General features: G+C 41.7%; 1 protein-coding gene across 1 annotated transcript; it reads left to right on the top strand.

Moving 5' to 3' along the window:
• Nucleotides 1-772: 772 nt before the first annotated feature.
• Nucleotides 773-10,258, top strand: LOC138853393 (uncharacterized). The gene is made up of 4 exons (XM_070089780.1): nucleotides 773-919; nucleotides 1,184-1,358; nucleotides 9,261-9,363; nucleotides 9,887-10,258. Exons 1-4 carry the CDS (start codon nucleotides 773-775, stop codon nucleotides 10,029-10,031), a joined length of 570 nt encoding a protein of 189 aa, XP_069945881.1. The 3' UTR covers nucleotides 10,032-10,258.
• The last annotated feature ends 12,559 nt before the right edge of the window (nucleotides 10,259-22,817 follow it).

A 22,817-nucleotide genomic window follows, 5' to 3' on the forward strand; every position in this document is an offset into this window, starting at 1 on the left:
AATAGTTGTTAATGTAAAAATCATACTGACCGAGCAACCTTATGTTAATGTCAAGCAAAAACAAAATTAATTTACAATTCCAGTCTAGGGTTCAGTGTGGGGTGTCTAATTCAAAATTAATAAACAGTGCTAGTTTCTAACTCTTGCACAAGAGGCAAGCATTTCCTAATTCTTGATCATGAAACATGTGTTTCCGATTCATGCCTAGCAGGCGGTGTTAGTTACCAATTCTTGCCTAGGAGGCAGCGTTAATTTCCAATTCTAGCCTAGGAGACAGTGTTAGTTTAAAATTTTCTGATCAGAGGTCATGTTAGCATCTAATTAGCTTTAAGATAGTTACAGGAGAATAACATAACTACTGTTATTCTGTATATCCAAAGTTTTCTCACTCAAAATTTTCTTGCTCAGTTAGCTAAAAATAAAAAAGCTACACTGAGCCCTGCAGTGTGAGGATGTAACTTACCCTTGCTGCAGCCTTGTCCATATTGCAAATGCATAGTGTTTTGGTTCTGTACAAGAGACTATAGAAGACAGAAGAGCGAAGCATAATCTGAGTCCTCACTAGTGATGTATAAAGTAGTTGTATATTCTTAGGACTTCGACTTTTTCATCCTTATACAAATCAGTCGAGCTCATTAGAAGCCTTGACTTCTTATCATTTGTTAACAAGGACTCTCAGCAACTTGTAATAACTATCTAAATTATTGAAGTCTTGAAATTCAAGAAAGAAGATCAAGTGTACAAGATTCTAAACTCTCAACTAACTTTCTAGATGAAGGCTGTGTTGCTGTTCAGTTTGGTCGCGGTGGCCATCTGCGACGACAGAGTTTTTAGTGGATTCCAGCGAGGACCTCCAACATCATTTGGCTCATCAAGATCAAGGTTTTCGCCTCCACAGAATCCTCAGCCTGTTGAGATGGTTAGTAGAACTTGCCTTACAAATTCACTTCAAAATGATAACATATGGTAATTTATTACTATACATATATATTCAGAACTGCCATATTACCCACACCATAAATGTATATTTCTAACTTGCTTCCTATTTCACAGTATAATGCATTAACTTAATGTAACATGAATACAGTATATTGTAGGTATCTGTCTAGTCATATTCTTTTAAGGAAATCAATACCGAAGAGAGAATAATGAAAAATATTGTCTTAGACTATTGGTGTTATAGGTTGACGCCACCTTAGGAAGGAGTCTATACTACTTCTCCTGGAGACACGACGGAGGCGTCGCTTACACTGGCACTGATGCTGCCAGATTATGCACAAGTCTGGGCAACGGATGGCAGGCTGTGGGCATCAGTTCCCAGGAAGAGATCGACTTCATAATTGCTGTTGTAGCCGGAGGTCAGTTGTATATGTATGTGTGTGTGAGTGTGCGTGTATGTATGTGTGTGTGTGTGTGTGTATGTGTGTCTGTAAGAACTGCAATGAGATAACATTTGAAAGCAATTCAGATGAAACCTCATTAAGATTAAACAAACTTGTGAGACTGTACTGATAGAACTTATCCTCTCTTGTCAGGTGATGTGCCCGCTGTAAGTTTTAGTTAGGCTTAATACATATTTTTTTAAATGTACACACAAGAGTGTTGGGCACATATGTATAGCATATAAAATTTAACCAAGGATAACCCATTTAAGTATCTTTTTTTTCAAGTTGGGTCCTTGAAAGCTTACATAATTAGGAATATATAGTTTGTGGGAATAGGAGGGTGGGTGTTGGTGGGAAGAAGAGTGATTGGTGGAATAATGAGGTAAAAAGAGTAGTAAGAGGGGGGAAAATTAGCTTATTAGTCGTTTTTCAATGTAAAAATTATACTCCGAAGGAGACAGAATACAAGAAGAGGAAGAGGAAGGTTTAAATAGTAGTGGAGGAATGCAAAAAACAGCGCCAATGGGAGACTGGGCAAATCTTTATCAGCAACAATACGGGGTGTGTAGACTAAGTGTTTACAGTGAAACATATAGGTGAACAGTATATAGATAACGATAAATAGGTTTTTGTGGCATTTATGGATTTGGAAAAGGGATATGACAGGTTGGATAGGGAGGGGGGCAATGTGGCAGATGTTTCAAATGTATGGAAAAGGAGGTAGGTTACTGAAAGCAGTGAAGAGTTTTTACGAGGATAGTGAGGCTCAAGTTAGAGTATGTAGGAAAGAGGGAGATTATTTCCCAGTAAAAGTAGGCCTTAGACAAGGATGTGTGATATCACCATGGTTGTTCAGTATATTTATAGGTGGGGTTGTAAGAGAAGTGAATGCTCGGGTGTTTGCAGGAGGTGCGGGGTTAAAAGATAAAGAATTTAACAAAAAGCGGGAGATGTCACAGTTGCCCTTTGCTGATGACACAATGCTTTTGGAAGATTCTGAGGAGAAGTTGCAGAGGTTGGTGAATGAGTTTGGTAGGGTATGTAAAAGTAGAAAATTAAAAGTGAATATAGGAAAGAGTAAGGTGATGAGGATAACAAAAAATTTAGATGACGAAAGATCAGATATTAGACTGGAGAGAGAGAGAGTATGGAGCAGGTGAATGTTTTCATATATTTAGGAGTGAATGTATCGGTAGATGGCTCTATGAAAGATGAGGTGAATCATAGAAATGATGAAGGTAAAAAGGTGAATGATGCACTGTGGAGACAAACAACTTTGTCAGTGGAAGTAAAGAGGAGAATGTATAAGAGTAAGGTTATACTAACGCTCTTGCATAGGTGTGAAACATGGGTGGTGAATGTTGCAACAATGAGAAGGCTGGAGGCAGTGGAGATATCATGTTTGAGAGCAATGTGTGGTGTGAATATAATGCAGAAAATTCGTAGTTTGGCAATTAGGAGGAGGTGCAGGATCACCAAAACTATTATCCAGAGGGCCGAGGAGGGGATGTTGAGATGGTTTAGATATGTAGAGAGAATGGAACAAAATAGAATGACTTCGAGAGTGTATAAATCTGTAGTGGAGGGGAGGCGGGGTAGGGGTCAGCCTAGGAAAGGTTGGAGGGAGGGGGTAAAGGAGATTTCGTGTGCGAGAGGCTTGGACTTCCAGGAAGCATGTGTGAGCGTGTTAGATAGGAGCAAATGGAGACAAATGGTTTTTAGGATTTGACGTGCTGTTGGAGTGTCAGCAAAGTAACATTTATGAAGGGATTCAGGGAAACCGGCAGACCGGACTTAAGTCCTGAAGATGGGAAGTACAGTGTCTGCACTCTGAAGAAGGTGTGCTAATGTCGCAGTTTTATAACTGTAGTGTAAGCACGCCTCTGGCAAGACAGTGATGAAGTGAATAATGATGAAAGTTTTTCTTTTTCGGGCCACGCTGCCTTGGTGGGAAACGGTCGATGTGTTTAAAAATAAATAAATGATATATATATATATATATATATATATATATATATATATATATATATATATATATATATATATATATATATATATATATATATATTTATCACACTGGCCGATTCCCACCAAGGCAGGGTGGCCCGAAAAAGAAAAACTTTCACCATCATTCACTCCATCACTGTCTTGCCAGAAGGGTGCTTTACACTACAGTTTTTAAACTGCAACATTCACACCCCTCCTTCAGAGTGCAGGCACTGTACTTCTTATCTCCAGGACTCAAGTCCGGCCTGCCGGTTTCCCTGAATCCCTTTATAAATGTTACTTTGCTCACACTCCAACAGCACGTCAAGTATTAAAAACCATTTGTCTCCATTCACTCCTATCAAACACGCCCACGCATGCCTGCTGGAAGTCCAAGCCGCTCGCACACAAAACCTCCTTTACCCCCTCCCTCCAACCCTTCCTAGGCCGACCCCTACCCCGCCTTCCTTCCACTACAGACTGATACACTCTTGAAGTCTCTGGTGGCCTGGTGGTTAACGCTCTCGCTTCACACGGTGAGGGCCTGGGTTCGATTCCCAGCCAGAGTAGAAACATTGGACGTGTTTCTTTCCACCTGTTGTCTATGTTCCCCATCAGTAAAATGGGTACCTGGGTGTTAGTCGACTGGTGTGGGTCGCATCCTGGGACACTGACCTAAGGAGGCCTGGTCACAGACCGGGCCGCGGGGGCGTTGACCCCCGGAACTCTCTCCAGGTAAACTCCAGGTAAGTCATTCTGTTTCGCTCCATTCTCTCTACATGTCCGAACCACCTCAACAACCCTTCCTCAGCCCTCTGGACAACAGTTTTGGTAATCCCGCACCTCCTAACTTCCAAACTACGAATTCTCTGCATTATATTCACACCACACATTGCCCTCAGACATGACATCTCCACTGCCTCCAGCCTTCTCCTCGCTGCAACATTCGTCACCCACGCTTCACACCCATATAAGAGCGTTGGTAAAACTATACTCTCATACATTCCCCTCTTTGCCTCCAAGGACAAAGTTCTTTGTCTCCACAGACTCCTAAGTGCACCACTCACTCTTTTTCCCTCATCAATTCTATGATTCACCTCATCTTTCATAGACCCATCCGCTGACACGTCCACTCCCAAATATCTGAATACGTTCACCTCCTCCATACTCTCTCCCTCCAATCTGATATTCAATCTTTCATCACCTAATCTTTTTGTTATCCTCATAACCTTACTCTTTCCTGTATTCACCTTTAATTTTCTTCTTTTGCACACCCTACCAAATTCATCCACCAATCTCTGCAGCTTCTCTTCAGAATCTCCCAAGAGCACAGTGTCATCAGCAAAGAGCAGCTGTGACAACTCCCACTTTGTGTGTGATTCTTTATCTTTTAACTCCACGCCTCTTGCCAAGACCCTCGCATTTACTTCTCTTACAACCCCATCTATAAATATATTAAACAACCACGGTGACATCACACATCCTTGTCTAAGGCCTACTTTTACTGGGAAAAAATTTCCCTCTTTCCTACATACTCTAACTTGAGCCTCACTATCCTCGTAAAAACTCTTCACTGCTTTCAGTAACCTACCTCCTACACCATACACTTGCAACATCTGCCACATTGCCCCCCTATCCACCCTGTCATACGCCTTTTCCAAATCCATAAATGCCACAAAGACCTCTTTAGCCTTATCTAAATACTGTTCACTTACATGTTTCACTGTAAACACCTGGTCCACACACCCCCTACCTTTCCTAAAGCCTCCTTGTTCATCTGCTATCCTATTCTCCGTCTTACTCTTAATTCTTTCAATTATAACTCTACCATACACTTTACCAGGTACACTCAACAGACTTATCCCCCTATAATTTTTGCACTCTCTTTTATCCCCTTTGCCTTTATACAAAGGAACTATGCATGCTCTCTGCCAATCCCTAGGTACCTTACCCTCTTCCATACATTTATTAAATAATTGCACCAACCACTCCAAAACTATATCCCCACCTGCTTTTAACATTTCTATCTTTATCCCATCAATCCCGGCTGCCTTACCCCCTTTCATTTTACCTACTGCCTCACGAACTTCCCCCACACTCACAACTGGCTCTTCCTCACTCCTACAAGATGTTATTCCTCCTTGCCCTATAAACGAAATCACAGCTTCCCTATCTTCATCAACATTTAACAATTCCTCAAAATATTCCCTCCATCTTCCCAATACCTCTAACTCTCCATTTAATAACTCTCCTCTCCTATTTTTAACTGACAAATCCATTTGTTCTCTAGGCTTTCTTAACTTGTTAATCTCACTCCAAAACTTTTTCTTATTTTCAACAAAATTTGTTGATAACATCTCACCCACTCTCTCATTTGCTCTCTTTTTACATTGCTTCACCACTCTCTTAACCTCTCTCTTTTTCTCCATATACTCTTCCCTCCTTGCATCACTTCTACTTTGTAAAAACTTCTCATATGCTAACTTTTTCTCCCTTACTACTCTCTTTACATCATCATTCCACCAATCGCTCCTCTTCCCTCCTGCACCCACTTTCCTGTAACCACAAACTTCTGCTGAACACTCTAACACTACATTTTTAAACCATACCTCTTCGACCCCATTGCCTATGCTCTCATTAGCCCATCTATCCTCCAATAACTGTTTATATCTTACCCTAACTGCCTCCTCTTTTAGTTTATAAACCTTCACCTCTCTCTTCCCTGATGCTTCTATTCTCCTTGTATCCCATCTACCTTTTACTCTCAGTGTAGCTACAACTAGAAAGTGATCTGATATATCTGTGGCCCCTCTATAAACATGTACATCCTGAAGTCTACCCAACAGTCTTTTATCTACCAATACATAATCCAACAAACTACTGTCATTTCGCCCTACATCATATCGTGTATACTTATTTATCCTCTTTTTCTTAAAATATGTATTACCTATAACTAAACCCCTTTCTATACAAAGTTCAATCAAAGGGCTCCCATTATCATTTACACCTGGCACCCCAAACTTACCTACCACACCCTCTCTAAAAGTTTCTCCTACTTTAGCATTCAGGTCCCCTACCACAATTACTCTCTCACTTGGTTCAAAGGCTCCTATACATTCACTTAACATCTCCCAAAATCTCTCTCTCTCCTCTGCATTCCTCTCTTCTCCAGGTGCATACACGCTTATTATGACCCACTTCTCGCATCCAACCTTTACTTTAATCCACATAATTCTTGAATTTACACATTCATATTCTCTTTTCTCCTTCCATAACTGATCATTTAACATTACTGATACCCCTTCCTTTGCTCTAACTCTCTCAGATACTCCATATTTAATCCCATTTATTTCCCCCCACTGAAACTCTCCTACCCCCTTCAGCTTTGTTTCGCTTAGAGCCAGGACATCCAACTTCTTTTCATTCATAACATCAGCAATCATCTGTTTCTTGTCATCCGCACTACATCCACGCACATTTAAGCATCCCAGTTTTATAAAGTTCTTCTTCTTCTCTTTTTTAGTAAATGTATATATATATATATATATATATATATATATATATATATATATATATATATATATATATATATATGGAGGGAATATTTTGAGGAATTGTTAAATGTTGATGAAGATAGGGAAGCTGAGATTTCGTGTATAGGGCAAGGAGGAATAACATCTTGTAGGAGTGAGGAAGAGCCAGTTATGAGTGTGGGGGAAGTTCGTGAGGCAGTAGGTAAAATGAAAGGGGGTAAGGCAGCCGGGATTGATGGGATAAAGATAGAAATGTTAAAAGCAGGTGGGGATATAGTTTTGGAGTGGTTGGTGCAATTATTTAATAAATGTATGGAAGAGGGTAAGGTACCTAGGGATTGGCAGAGAGCATGCATAGTTCCTTTGTATAAAGGCAAAGGGGATAAAAGAGAGTGCAAAAATTATAGGGGGATAAGTCTGTTGAGTGTACCTGGTAAAGTGTATGGTAGAGTTATAATTGAAAGAATTAAGAGTAAGACGGAGAATAGGATAGCAGATGAACAAGGAGGCTTTAGGAAAGGTAGGGGGTGTGTGGACCAGGTGTTTACAGTGAAACATGTAAGTGAACAGTATTTAGATAAGGCTAAAGAGGTCTTTGTGGCATTTATGGATTTGGAAAAGGCGTATGACAGGGTGGATAGGGGGGCAATGTGGCAGATGTTGCAAGTGTATGGTGTAGGAGGTAGGTTACTGAAAGCAGTGAAGAGTTTTTACGAGGATAGTGAGGCTCAAGTTAGAGTATGTAGGAAAGAGGGAAATTTTTTCCCAGTAAAAGTAGGCCTTAGACAAGGATGTGTGATGTCACCGTGGTTGTTTAATATATTTATAGATGGGGTTGTAAGAGAAGTAAATGCGAGGGTCTTGGCAAGAGGCGTGGAGTTAAAAGATAAAGAATCACACACAAAGTGGGAGTTGTCACAGCTGCTCTTTGCTGATGACACTGTGCTCTTGGGAGATTCGGAAGAGAAGTTGCAGAAATTGGTGGATGAATTTGGTAGGGTGTGCAAAAGAAGAAAATTAAAGGTGAATACAGGAAAGAGTAAGGTTATGAGGATAACAAAAAGATTAGGTGATGAAAGATTGGATATCAGATTGGAGGGAGAGAGTATGGAGGAGGTGAACGTATTCAGATATTTGGGAGTGGACGTGTCAGCGGATGGGTCTATGAAAGATGAGGTGAATCATAGAATTGATGAGGGAAAAAGAGTGAGTGGTGCACTTAGGAGTCAGTGGAGACAAAGAACTTTGTCCTTGGAGGCAAAGAGGGGAATGTATGAGAGTATAGTTTTACCAACGCTCTTATATGGGTGTGAAGCGTGGGTGATGAATGTTGCAGCGAGGAGAAGGCTGGAGGCAGTGGAGATGTCATGTCTGAGGGCAATGTGTGGTGTGAATATAATGCAGAGAATTCGTAGTTTGGAAGTTAGGAGGAGGTGCTGGATTACCAAAACTGTTGTCCAGAGGGCTGAGGAAGGGTTGTTGAGGTGGTTCGGACATGTAGAGAGAATGGAGCGAAACAGAATGACTTCAAGAGTGTATCAGTCTGTAGTGGAAGGAAGGCGGGGTAGGGGTCGGCCTAGGAAAGGTTGGAGGGAGGGGGTAAAGGAGGTTTTGTGTGCGAGGGGCTTGGACTTCCAGCAGGCATGCATGAGCGTGTTTGATAGGAGTGAATGGAGACAAATGGTTTTTAATACTTGACGTGCTGTTGGAGTGTGAGCAAAGTAACATTTATGAAGGGATTCAGGGAAACCGGCAGGTCGGACTTGAGTCCTGGAGATGGGAAGTACAGTGCCTGCACTCTGAAGGAGGGGTGTTAATGTTGCAGTTTAAAAACTGTAGTGTAAAGCACCCTTCTGGCAAGACAGTGATGGAGTGAATGATGGTGAAAGTTTTTCTTTTTCGGGCCACCCTGCCTTGGTGGGAATCGGCCAGTGTGATAATAATAAAAAAAAATAATATATATATATATATATATATATATATATATATATATATATATATATATATATATATATATATATATATATATATATATATATATATATATATAAATATATATATATATATATATATGTATATATTGCAATCAAAGATGGCAGTTTCGATTAATGTTTATGGTATATAATCACTTGTAATAAAGTTGGTAGAATTACCGACAATATGAAAAGTAAAAGGACACAAGTGCAACTAATGTGACATTTATTGTGGCAACGTTTCGCTCTCCAGGAGCTTTATCAAGCCATTAATGGCTTGATAAAGCTCCTGGAGAGCGAAACGTTGCCACAATAAATGTCACATTAGTTGCACTTGTGTCCTTTTACTTTTCATATAATCACTTGTTTGTGTGTTTTATCAGAACGTCTACAGTACATCTGGACTGGTGGTGTGAGGACGCAAACTGGATTCATATGGCTAAATGGCGAACCTTTCATTGTCGATGATTGGTCATCTACAGGAGGGTAAGTTTTACACACACACACACATACACATTAACTAAATTTTTCATCATTAGATGAGAGGAAGTCCAGGGAAAACAGGATTACGGCTTGCAAGAGAGAGAGAGAGAGAGAGAGAGAGAGAGAGAGAGAGAGAGAGAGAGAGAGAGAGAGAGAGAGAGAGAGAGAGAATGATTGAAATGAAAAAAATCAAGAGTAAGGAAGGCATAGCTGCAAGTAGTGGAAGCCCTGATTTTCAGTTCTCAGTTTTCATGATAGCCTCTATGTGCCCCCCCCCCCAAAAAAAAAAATGACCTTTCGTAAGTAAATGAGATGTGGGATCAGAAGCATTCACAATCATTTTTTAAACTAAATATACACACTCCTTTTTAGCATCTATTTTCATGAATAAAAATATGAGATTTTTAACAGACATGTGTGAAGCTGTCAGTTTCTTTTTATAAATATGTATATATATATGAATAATATAGTGAGTATTGTGTCAAGACATCGGAATGTAATTCACGAGGTTTGGTTTGTGCTACAGACTCGGCAGACGTCAACCCGACAACCGCGAGAGTGGAAACGAGAACTGTCTGGCTGTATTGAACTTCTTCTATAATGATGGCGTCAAATGGCACGACGTGGCCTGCCACCACCTGAAACCCGTCATCTGTGAGAAGCACACATGATTCTCACTCCAAGATGCCCGTCATTTACAATGGTTCTGGAGCAATGTTCTCTACGTTACCAACTCTCACTGTGAGAAGCTTCTCATTTGTTGGTGTCCAACATTAGTCTCTCCTCTAACAAACTTTCGTTACATATAACCTTCCAAACATTTTGATGTTATATACACACTGCTTTTAACTTTTTTATTTATATTTATTTATTTATATGCAAATAAGTGTAACCAATGGCAAGAGAAAATAAAATATGCAACCTGCAGTATTTACTGAAGCTTACTTTCTGGTGTGATAATGAGAGAATTGGATGTTTTTCTCTTTATGTGAAACTGGTATTTACAGCATCACAACATTCTTATAATAGAAAATCTAGAATTTGAAACATGTCAATGGATCCATCTTTTCTGTTACTTTGAGTTTGGTTCATTCTTTCACCTCAGTCTTCTTTTTCTCCTCTATTGTCAATCCGCTTTTGCTTCCTTAACCATTTTTTTTTTCTTTGTAGATTAGCATACATTTCTTATCATTCATTATTCACTTTAGTTTTCAATCTATTATCACATACTGTAATTTGTATCTTTTATTTTTCTCTTCCGACAGTCAGGACTCCATATATTAATGACCTGGCAAATTTATGTATACAAGGATACTATTAACCTCACATCTTACATAGTATGCATGTCACTGATACCGGCCTGTAATTTAGTGCTTCCTACCTTTTTCCCTTTCTTAAGTACTGGAATTACATTGGCTGCCTTCCAGATCTTTGGCAATTACACTTCCACTCTATCAGGTACCGTCGCCTTTGAAATACCCAGCTCACTCAGAAGCTTCTTCACCTGTTTCGCTATTAGTGCATGGTGTTCAGTACATCATGGTGCACACTTTCCTACTGATGCTCTAGTGTTGCCTTTACAGACTTCCTTGTTGTTTCTTGTGATCTCTCCTCTTTCCTTCTTCAAATTATTTTTTACCTCTTTTTATTGTCTTGCTTCTGATGAGACTCAGAGTTGGGGTTCAGTTTTTTTCTATTGCTAAAACTTTTTTTTCTCTCCCTCGTATTTCCAATTCTCTGTCATCTGCTTGTTTCTCTGTTAGTTTCTGTCATTCATTTTCTATTTTTTTTTCATGTTTTTGCTTTTCTTGTTTTATCGTTTCTACATTTTTGGTTAAATGGTGGGCTCTCATTGCCTCTTCTTCTATGTATGAAGTTCTCCCTTCAGCCTTCCTGAACATAGAATTTCATCTCCCTAAGGTGCTCGTTGATCTTCTGGAGTACATTGCCTTTTATTCCTCCCTTCCCCTTCAGTTTTTGCCTTTGTCTCTTCTGAGGTTCAGTATCAAATATCTTCTTGCGGTTCAAGAATATGCAGCATCCCTCTCTATCTCCTGTCTCACTTCTGTAATAGATCTCCAATAGTTGAGAAAGACACGGTTTTTCATTTCTAAACCCTTGTTAATTGCTGTTCATGAAACCACTTCCTTCCAGGTTCTTTACTTCCCTCCTTCTAATTATCTTCTCATCACTTCACATTGGTGTGCATATCAGTGATACTGGTATCAGAGTAAAGTGAGCTGTTGGGTTTCTGTGTGGAGAACATTATTGAAAAAATGAACATACAAGAGAAAAAATAAAGGGAGGAGTTAAGTGCTAAATGAATAGGCGAAAATTTTAACATCTTCGTTAAATAAATCTAACCTGAATAATAAACAACAATAGAAATTAACGGATTAAACAAATGCAACATGAAAATAACGCAAAATTAGTCCTCAACCAGAGGAGCAAGTACACGTCTGTGGTGATGTTTCTGAGGAGCATTATGTTGTTGTAATCTCACTGCAGTGTCAAAAGTACCCCGATGTTAAAGGCAGGTCAACTGGTGAGACAGTGAGCGTTATCCAGGAAATGGAGAAAGCAAGGTCGTTCAGACGCTGCTGTGTCACAGACCATTGATGACCTATGTGAAGATTTGGAAAAAAAAAAGACAAGTGCCTTTCAGCATATTTAAATAAGTGTCTTTACCGCATCTTGTGGGTATCACAAACACTACTCTCCCTGCTTTCTACTACCAATACTACTTTTACTACTGCTTCCACTACCAGCATTACCTCTACCACTGCTTCTCCACTTCCTTCTTCCTCTCTTTGTCCCGTCCCTGCCACTCTCGCCTATATATACTGGCTCCCTCACTCTCGTGTGTTAGTGTGATTTGTAAATAGACCAAAACATCACCATAAACTTCTCTCTCCTATGTGCGGATTATTTGTGAAATAATCATACAGTAGCTACCATTTTCCTTTACAACTGGGATGTAGTTAAACACTGCCTCCTTTCTTAAATACTGGGAGTCCATTCATTGTTTTCCAGATTTCTGGCAATTATGTATAGTCCATTGGCTTGTATAAGATCGTAAATAGAGGTTCACGCAATGCTTCCGCCGCTCACTCTTGCAGAATTTTTGGTGACAACTTCTCAAGTAAACTCCCATCGATGTTTCTAGCTTACTCAAGTATTTTACTTCTTTCCCTGTTGTGTGTATAGTGTCCAGTACTCGTTGCTGTACCCTTTACTCTCGGCTCTCTGGTATTACTACTCTTTCCATTGAGAAAACGTCTATAAGTTGTTCGTTAAACACTTTACAGGCTTCATGTCGTTACTCGCTAGCTCTTCTCCTTTCCTCATGAGTAGAATTCCATGATCCTTTACTGTTGCCTTTCTTCTGATGTTACTGTGAAGCAGGTTAGGCTTTGCCTTGGGTTCTCTGCTTTGTCATTGTCAAAGTATCGCTCAACCTGTGTCCTCGCACTTGTATATTCGTTTCCAACTCTTTTGCTTGCTTCTTTGTTCTAAACTCTCCTTACCTTTGTATTATTTTTCCCTGCTTTTGTGCTCATTTTTCTTTCTCTGCCTATTTGGTCAAACAATTTCCCTGGCTTCTTCTGGGTACGGATTTTCTTCTGACGCTTCCCAGCTAGTCACTCCATCTCATTCGGTGACTTTCCTTCCAGCTCCCTTCCCCACCGCACTTTATCCAGGAATTCTCTAATTTCTTCAAGGTTCCCTTGTCGAGAGTCTCATGCCATCCATCTGTCTGCCTCTCTACCCTCAATATTTTTCACAGTATATAGCCAGTAGTACCCAAAAGGCTAGCAATACTTGTGGTAAATGCATGATATAATTTTACACGTTCATCTTCTCTCTTTCTTGTCGTGTCCTTGACATGCTAACATAAAAACTTCCATACCACCTCCATCGTTTTAGCTCTCCAATTTCCTGCTTCCTCAAGTGAGTCCCAATTCTCCCACTATGTGGCTTAAATCACTGATGGTTACATAAGAACATAAGAAAGAACGAACACTGCAGCAGGCCTACTCACCCATGCGAAGCAGGTTAATGTTATTGTACCCCTATGAACTCTCCTCGCTGCTTCCAATAAAGTTTCAACCATTGCCTTGTTGTTGTCATCACATTCCTTTCTTGGTCTCCTACTCTTTGGTGGTGGGTAGTATATCATTTGAGGTAACCCAACGTTGACTGTACTCCTATACGAAATCATTTAGCTCATTTCTATTTTTCCTTCTTATCTCTTCAACATTCTTCCCCGTCACCTAGGAATAAGGCGTCTGTCATCCTTGTAGTTACCTTTATCGTTATGATACCTGGGTTTACCTCTGCTTTTTATTCATTTACCTCATTACTCTTGTTCGATAACTCATCCACATTTGTGTGTGTATGTTTGTGTGTATGTGTATGTGCGTCTGTTTGTGTATGTGTGTGTTTGTGAGTGGTTGTGTGTTTGTATGTGTGTGTAATTGTGTATTCTTGAGTGTATATGTTATGTGTGTGTTTGTGTGTGTGTGTGTGTGTGTGTGTGTGTGTGTGTGTGTGTGTGTGTGTATGTACTCACCTATTTGTGGTTGCAGGGGTTGAGTCACAGCTCCTGGCCCCGCCTCTTCATTGATCCTACTAGATCCTCTCCTTGCTCCATGAGCTTCATCATACCTCGTCTTAAAATTATGTACGGTCCCTGCCTCCACTACGTCACTTACCAGACTATTCCACTTCCTGACAACTCTATGGCTGAAGAAATACTTCCTAACATCTCTCTGACTCTGGGTCTTCAACTTCCAATTGTGACCCCTTGCTTTTGTGTCCCATCTCTGGAACATTCTGTCTCTGTCCACCTTGTCTATTCCTCGCAGTATTTTATATGTCGTTATTATGTCTCCCCTTACCTTCGTGTCCTCCAGTATCGTGTGTGTACTCACCTAGTTGTACTCACCTAGTTGAGGTTGCGGGGGTCGAGTCCGAGCTCCTGGCCCCGCCTCTTCACTGATCGCTACTAGGTCACTCTCCCTGAGCCGTGAGCTTTGTCGTACCTCTGCTTAAAGCTATGTATGGATCCTGCCTCCACTACATCGCTTCCCAAACTATTCCACTTACTGACTACTCTGTGGCTGAAGAAATACTTCCTAACATCCCTGTGATTCATCTGTGTCTTTAGCTTCCAACTGTGTCCCCTTGTTACTGTGTCCAATCTCTGGAACATCCTGTTTTTGTCCACCTTGTCAATTCCTCTCAGTATTTTGTATGTCGTTATCATGTCCCCCCTATCTCTCCTGTCCTCCAGTGTCGTCAGGTTGATTTCCCTTAACCTCTCCTCGTAGGACATACCTCTTAGCTCTGGGACTAGTCTTGTTGCAAACCTTTGCACTTTCTCTAGTTTCTTTACGTGCTTGGCTAGGTGTGGGTTCCAAACTGGTGCCGCATACTCCAATATGGGCCTAACGGTGTGTGTGTGTGTGTGTGTGTGTACTCACCTATTTGTACTCACCTATTTGTGGTTGCAGGGGTCGAGTCTTAGCTCCTGGACCCGCCTCTTCACCGGTTGCTACTGGGTCCTCTCCCCGCTCCATGAGCTTTATCATACCTCGTCTTAAAACTATGTATGGTTCCTGCCTCCACTATATCACTTTCTACATCACTTGTGTGTGTGTATGTGTGTTCCTATTTCGGGTTTGATTCGAAGGTAGAAACAGAAGAGGAGGAAAAGGTAACGAGAAGAAAATGAGGGGAAAATATAAAAAAAAAAAGATAAAATAGTAGAACATGAAGGAAGACCAAGAAAAAGAAGAGAAGAGAGACTTAGGAAGGTGAGGAGGAAGAGAGTAGGGCAAGAGAAGTAAGAAAAGAAGCTAGAAAATAGGAGCATAAAAGGAGCTAGGTAGCAGAAAGTGCAAGGAAGAGCAGGAAGTGGAAAAGGGAGGAAGTGTAAGAGGAGGAAGAGGTATAGGGACGGGAAAGGAGGAGTAAAAGGGTGGGCAAGGAAACGAATAGGAGCAATAGGGATTGCAGGAATGAATAGGAAGAGGTCAAAAAGGAGGATTTGGAAGAGAAGTTAGAGGAAGAAGCGTGTGGATCAAGAAAAGGAGGGGAAGGAGGAGGAGGAGGAGGAGGAGGAGAAGGAGGAAGAGAAGGAGTGAGAGTGTGAGCCACAAAGGAGAAAGACGTGGGTGTCCCAAGAGGGAGAAGGAGAAGGAGGGTGGGACAAGAAAGAGGAGGGGGAAGAGGAAGGGGGCAAGAACGAGGAAGAAGGTGAGACAAGAAATAGATGGAAGAGGAAAAGGAAGGTACAAGAAACAGGAGGAAAAGGAAGAATGTGAGACCAGTAGTAAAGCCCTAAGAAAGCGTCGCAGGAAGGTTAGTGAAGAAGGTCGTCACTTGTGGTCATATAACATAAATAACCTAACTCTCATTCTCTGCATTAAAGTGATGCTGTTCACCACTTGTGGATTATCTCAAGAGCAGAACACACACGTGGAAGCAATTACCATCACTCTCCCTCATACACAAAGGGAAAACAAAAAGAATTTCCTTGATACATTTTTATTCTCTCGAGAGACTATTGTAAGAGGGAGCGGCCAGCGTTGCCTTAACGAGAATAATGTAAGCAATTTGCCAGGGCTAATATTTATTAGTTACTTCAGAAAAAATTGTCTCCTCCATCTTGGTTAATACACAATGCTGCTTCTTTGCATCAGAGACAGTAAAACTGTTTCAAGGAAAATAACTCGGATTTTCTGTAAGTTGATGAGAAGGGTTGTTCTCTGAGCGTGATTATATTCTTCGTATACTCGGGGTTAAGAAGTGAGAAGGAACTAATGAAGTGGGTAGGAAATTTAGAGAAGATACAAGCAGAATAGGATCACCAAGAGGTTATATATCTTACGGTGGATGCAGATGTGTACGGGGGTGGAACGATAAAAAAGTAGGAGGGAAGAACATAAGAACATAAGAAAGAAGGAACACTGCAACAGGCCTACTGACCCATGCAAACCAAGTCCATGTCCCCCCTCCCAGATTAGCCCAATAACCCACCTAATCAGGTCACTTCCACTTAAGGAAGGAGCACCGCATCAGACCCAGTAGCACAAGCTAGTCAGGTCCAACTCACACCCACCCACACCCACTCATGTATTTATCTAACCTATTTTTAAAACTACACAACGTTTCAGCCTCAATAAATGTACTCGGGAGTTTGTTCCACTCATCCACAACTCTATTACCAAACCAGTGCTTTCCTATATCCTTCCTGAACCTGAATTTTTCCAACTTGAAACCATTGCTGCGAGTCCTGTATTGGCTGGAAATTTTCAGCACGCTATTTACATCCCCTTTATTTATTCCTGTTTTCCATTTATACACCTCGATCATATCCCCCCTAATTCTACGCCTTTCGAGAGAGTGCAGATTCAGGGCCTCAGTCTATCCTCATAGACTGAGGATGTTTTGGCTGCTAAGAACTTGAATATCCGACAGACTTGAATGACAGCGTTAGAATGATAAAACATATGTATAACTCAAGGCCTCATTGTAGAATGATGAAACACATGTAGAATCCTAGGCTCCATTGTAGAATGATGAAACACAGTATCAGCATGATTGGAAGGACATGCTTGGGTTTCTCTTACTCTCCATCATAGGTTTCAATAAAAGATGGACACTAGGCTCACACGTTGTGATCCAAGAGAAGAACACAGTCTTCAATGTAACCACATTCCGTAACTTGCTAAAACTCTCTCTGAGAGAAACGTTTCTTTTGCCATCTATAACTTTAACACTTGTCTCGAGAATCAATTCTTCAACTCTATAATGCGCTACTTGTGTTGCTTCTGTTAGTTTCTTTGCAGATGTGTGTAAATGCGTGAAAGTGCTCAAATACCTCAGTTCTGTTATTTTTCATTCATCCTTTTCATATGCGTTAAGATACAAAATCATATATATACTAAAAATGATCACCAGTGTCGGTTGAAATGGGTGGAAGTAGTTAGTTCCAGATTATGCTCCCGAATTTTAGCAGTCGACCGACTGGTGTGAACTAGTTTAGTTAACGGGAAGCACTGGTAATGATACCGTCTAATACCAGTAATACTCAAGTCAGAAACACGGGGTCTTCAAAAAGGGACGTAATACATGCATAGTTAACTATAAAAAATATAGAACTTAATGGCAGTTATGATGTTGACACAAATGATGAATGACATTATCGAACACATAATATAATGTTTCTCATGATGTGTCATTTACTGCATGACCAATGTTGACTTCTACATCCGGCAGTGACTGACCACGAGACCAATACACAATGTACCTAAAACAAATTGCTTTTAGAAATAATCAAAAGTAATGTTTGGTAATTTTGGTGGTCATATTCCTTTCGCAGTTACCTTCGCTTGATACACACTAAGTAATCTATTGTAAGCTTGACAGCTACATATTCACGTTACACTTATCCAGTGGGCGGTAGCCAAAAGATGGCAGAGGTACATAATGAGTCCAGGGACTAACCCACACTTAATTCATAGGTTGTCTCACTCTCTGAAGACCACGCAACAGTAGTACAGGAAATGTGACCAAGTTGTGGAGATAATGAATCCAGGTGTAGGCCAGCCTTCATGGTAGCGAACTTCACCCTCCCTTTCCTCTTTGAGTACTTTCCTCTTCTATCCTCCTTCCTTCCTCCCTACCTCTTTGTCCTACATTCTCGCTGCTTGGTCTTCTCTACTCCACCTCCTTCCCCTCTTCCATTTTCCCCTTTTCCTCCATTATTCCTCTTTCCCCTCCCTCCTCTCTCTGTCCCTTCCTTCATCCGATGCCTCATCCGTCTTATCTCTGTACCCTTAATCCATTCTCTGGCCTTCTTCTTCTCTATCCTCCCTCCTCTTCCACCATCCTACTTACTTCGCTTCCTTAACCATTCACTTCTTCCACCCTTTCCACCTTTTTCCTCCTGGAATCCTCCTTTCTCATTTTTGCTCTCTCCTGATGCAAACTTGTTCTGATTTACCACACTAGTATGACTCAAGACTGAAGAAACATCAGAGGCCACTTGCAACTAGTTAACAATATAGACAATCCTTCTGTGTGTGACTAGTTTCACTTGGATGCTGAGTGGTGTGATTCGTTTATGTTATTATCGCCTAGAAAGCTAAAAGAGGCTGGTGAAATTTTTTTCTGACCTTTTGATAAGTCAGGGTTCTATAAACATGCAATAAGTCAATTTCTATAATCATTCAGTTGCTCAGGTTCTGTAAGTATTCAGTAAAATAGGTTCTATTAGCAGTCAGTAAGCCAGGTTCTATAAGCATATACAGTAAGTTAGGTTTTTAAGCATTCATTAAGTGGGATTAAATGAATATTTGGTATGTCAGGCTCTATAAGTATTCGACAAGTCAGATTATGTAAGTATTTATTGAATCAGGCTCTATAGATAGAGTTTGTCAAACTTCATGAGTAATCAGCATAGCAGTCACTGAGTAGTCAGTGAATAAGGCTCTAATATGACCATTAAGATTCTTTAATGACGAAGAATTATTTATAAAACATAGACTCAACAAGGCAGTATTCAACTATTAATTCAAAAAGGCACAAATAAAAATTTCCCATTCCTTTAGTTTAGTATTATTAAAAAAAATGGTCATCTGTCTTTAGGTAATTTTTTCAATAAACACCCACAAAGGCATTTTCCCGCTGGCCCCTGAGGCAGAAGGTAATTTTCACTCTGCGCCGAGAGTATGCGGTAATAACCTTGACAGTGGTAACTTGCTCTAGTGATCATGGGAGGACGGTATGTAGGGCGGACGTGAGGCGCTTCTCACTAGCAAGGGGATGCCTTGACAGCGGCCAGGCTGTGGTGAGGCAGTGTGAGAAAGTTAAGTTTATTCAGGTATACACAAATACAGTTACATAGATTATCATACATAGCAGCATATGTGTCGAGACCCACACATCAAGCTACGCCATAGTCCCCTCCCCATACGCTCCAGCCATGTCACACCAGCCGTCCAAAATCACACCTCGCAGGTCATGTCAACCTTCAAGGTCACATTACTGGGACAGTTCACACAATCCTTCCAGTACAACTTATTTTACCTTGTTCAGTTTTTTAGGATAAAAGTTGTTATTTATCCTCAGCCTCTCATGCCTGTGAGAGGATCTTGATTCAATGAGAAGAATTGTCCTCTTCCTTGGAAGGGCCTGTGTGTGTGTGTGTGTGTGTGTGTGTGTGTGTGTGTACTCACCTATTTGTGGTTGCAGGGGTCTGGTCATAGCTCCAGGCCCCGCCTCTTCATTGATTGCTACTAGGTCCTCTCTCTCCCTGCCCCATGAGCTTTATCAAACCTCGTCTTAAAACTATGTATGGTTCCCGCCTCCACTACGTCACTTTCTAGGCTATTCCACAGCCTGACTACTCTATGACTGAAGAAATACTTCCTAACATCCCTTTGATTCATCTGAGTCTTCAACTTACAATTGTGACCTCTTGTTTCTGTGTCCCATCTCTGGAACATCCCGTCCTTGTCCACCTTGTCCATTCTGCGCAGTATTTTATAAGTCATTGTCATGTCTCCCCTGACCCTCCTGTCCTCCAGTGTCGTCAGGCCGATTTCCCTCAACCTTTCATCGTAGGACAATCCCTTTAGCTCTGGGACTAGTCTTGTTGCAAACCTTTGCACTTTCTCTAATTTCTTGACGTGCTTGACCAGGTGTGGATTCCAAACTGGTGCTGCATACTCCAGTATGGGCCTGACGTACACGGTGTACAGGGTCCTGAACGATTCCTTATTAAGATGTTGGAATGCTGTTCTGAGGTTCGCTAGGCGCCCATATGCTGCAGCAGTTATTTGGTTGATGTGCGCTTCAGGAGATGTGACTGGTGTTATACTCACCCCAAGATCTTTTTTCTTGAGAGAGGTTTGTAGTCTCTGTATTCCGTCTGCGGTCTTCTTTGTCCTTCCCCAATCTTCATGTGTGTGTGTGTGTGTGTGTGTGTGTGTGTGTGTGTGTGTGTGTGTGTGTGTGTGTGTGTGTGTGTGTGTGTGTGTGATTGTGTGTGTGTGTTTGTGTGTGTGTGTATATGTGACGTAAATGGTATACAGAGTCTTGAACGATTCCTTACTGAGGTATCGGAACGCTATCCTTAGGTTTGCCAGGCGCCCATATGCTGCAGCAGTTATCTGATTGATGTGCGCCTCAGGAGATGTGCTTGGTGTTATACTCACCCCCAGATCTTTTTCCTTGAGTGAGGTTTGCAGTCTTTGGCCATCTAGACTATACTGTGTCTGCGATATTCTTTGCCCTTCCCCAATCTTCATGACTTTGCATTTGGCAGCTGTTGGACCAGTTGCTGGACCAGTTGCTGGACCAGGCTTGTAGCCTGTCCAGGTCTCTTTGTAGTCCTGCCTGATCCTCGTCCGATTTGATTCTTCTCATTAACTTCACATCATCTTCAAACAAGGACACTTCTGAGTCTACCCCTTCCGTTATGTCATTATGTGTGTGTGTTTGTGGGTACTCACCTAATTGTACTCACCTAATTGTGGTTGCAGGGGTCAAGACTCAGCTCCTGGCCCCGCCTCTTCACTGATCGCTACTAGGTCCTCCCCCTCCCTGCTTCCTGAGCTTTGTCATACCTCTTCTTAAAACTATGTATGGTTCCTGCCTCCACTACTTCACTTGCTAGGCTATTCCACTTGCTGACAACTCTATGACTGAAGAAATACTTCCTAACGTCCCTGTGACTCGTCTGAGTCTTCAGCTTCCAGTTGTAACCTTGTCCCTGTGTCCCCTCTCTGAAACATCCTATCTCTGTCCACCTTGTCTATTCCCCGCAGTATCTTGTATGTTCTTATCATGTCTCCCCTGACCCTTCTGTCCTCCAGTGTCGTCAGTCCGATTTCCCTCAACCTTGTGTGTGTGTATGTGTGTGTGTGCGTGTGTGTGCGTGTGTGTGTGTGTGTGTGTACTCACCTAGTTGTACTCACCTAGTTGAGGTTGCGGGGGTCGAGTCCGAGCTCCTGGCCCCGCCCCTTCACTGATCGCTACTAGGTCACTCTCCCTGAGCCGTGAGCTTTATCATACCTCTGCTTAAAGCTATGTATGGATCCTGCCTCCACTACATCGCTTCCCAAACTATTCCACTTACTGACTACTCTGTGGCTGAAGAAATACTTCCTAACATCCCTGTGATTCATCTGTGTCTTTAGCTTCCAACTGTGTCCCCTTGTTACTGTGTCCAATCTCTGGAACATCCTGTCTTTGTCCACCTTGTCAATTCCCCTCAGTATTTTGTATGTCGTTATCATGTCCCCCCTATCTCTCCTGTCCTCCAGTGTCGTCAGGTTGATTTCCCTTCTTCTAGTTTCTTTACGTGCTTGGCTTGCGGTGTACAGGGTCCTGAACGATTCCTTATTAAGATGTCGGAATGCTGTTCTGAGATTTGTGTGCAGCCCTTGACCCCCTAGACTGTACTCCGTCTGCGGCCTTCTTTGTGACTTTGCTGCCAATTGCTGGACCAGGTCTGCAGCCTGTCCAGATCCCTTTGTAGTTCTGCCTGGTCTTCGATCGAGTGTATTCTTCTCATCAACTTCACCATCTGCAAACAGGGACACCTCAGAGTCTATTCCTTCCGTCATGTCGTTCACAAATACCAGAAACAGCACTGGTCCTAGGACTGACCCCTCTGACACCTCGCCACGTACCATGACTCGCTGCTGTCTTCCTGACAGGTATTCCCTGATCCATTGTAGTGCCTTCCCTGTTACATCTCTGTCTTCAAACGCCTTCTTGCACAAGAAAATGCAATCCACCCACCCCTCTCTCTCTTGTCTTACTGCTGTCACCATTCGTAGAACTCAGTAGGTTTGTGACACAGGAGTATGCTTGCTGTTGATGAGATCATTCCTTTCGTGATATCATGTACATGTCCCCTGTAGTTTAATGCTTATCTTTTTTAAAGATTCTCATTTGCTGTCCTCTCAGTGTTTCGATAGATGTATTGAATATTGTTGTTAGGGGTACACAGCACCTCTGCTCCCTCTCTCAATACCCATGGGGAGATGATTTGCCCCTTCAGAACCTCTAGGTATGTCCTAGTAGGACATACCTCTTAGCTCTAGGACTAGTCTTGTTGCAAACCTTTCCACTTTCTCTAGTTTCTTTACGTGCTTGGCTATGTGTGGGTTCCAGACTGGTGCCGCATACTCCAACATGGGCCTAACGTACACGGTGTACAGGGTCCTGAACGATTCCTTATTAAGATGTCGGAATGCTGTTCTGAGGTTCGCTAGGCGCCCATATGCTGCAGCAGTTATTTGGTTGGTGTGCGTTTCAGGAGATGTGCCTGGTGTTATACTTACCCCAAGATCTTTTTCCTTGAGTGAGGTTTGTAGTCTCTGTATTCCATCTGCGGTCTTCTTTGTCCTTCCCCAATCTTCATGTGTGTGTGTGTG

This window comes from Cherax quadricarinatus, chromosome 29 (genome assembly GCF_038502225.1).
Source record: "Cherax quadricarinatus isolate ZL_2023a chromosome 29, ASM3850222v1, whole genome shotgun sequence".
NCBI lineage: Eukaryota > Metazoa > Arthropoda > Malacostraca > Decapoda > Parastacidae > Cherax > Cherax quadricarinatus.

Excerpts from the sequence above, each read along its gene's own strand:
- LOC138853393 (XM_070089780.1), top strand. The coding sequence starts at position 773 with ATGAAGGCTGTGTTGCTGTTCAGTTTGGTCGCGGTGGCCATCTGCGAC. Across the intron at positions 920-1,183 it reads ATCCTCAGCCTGTTGAGATG|GTTGACGCCACCTTAGGAAG; the intron begins GTTAGTAGAACT and ends TTGGTGTTATAG. Across the intron at positions 9,364-9,886 it reads GATTGGTCATCTACAGGAGG|ACTCGGCAGACGTCAACCCG; the intron begins GTAAGTTTTACA and ends TTTGTGCTACAG.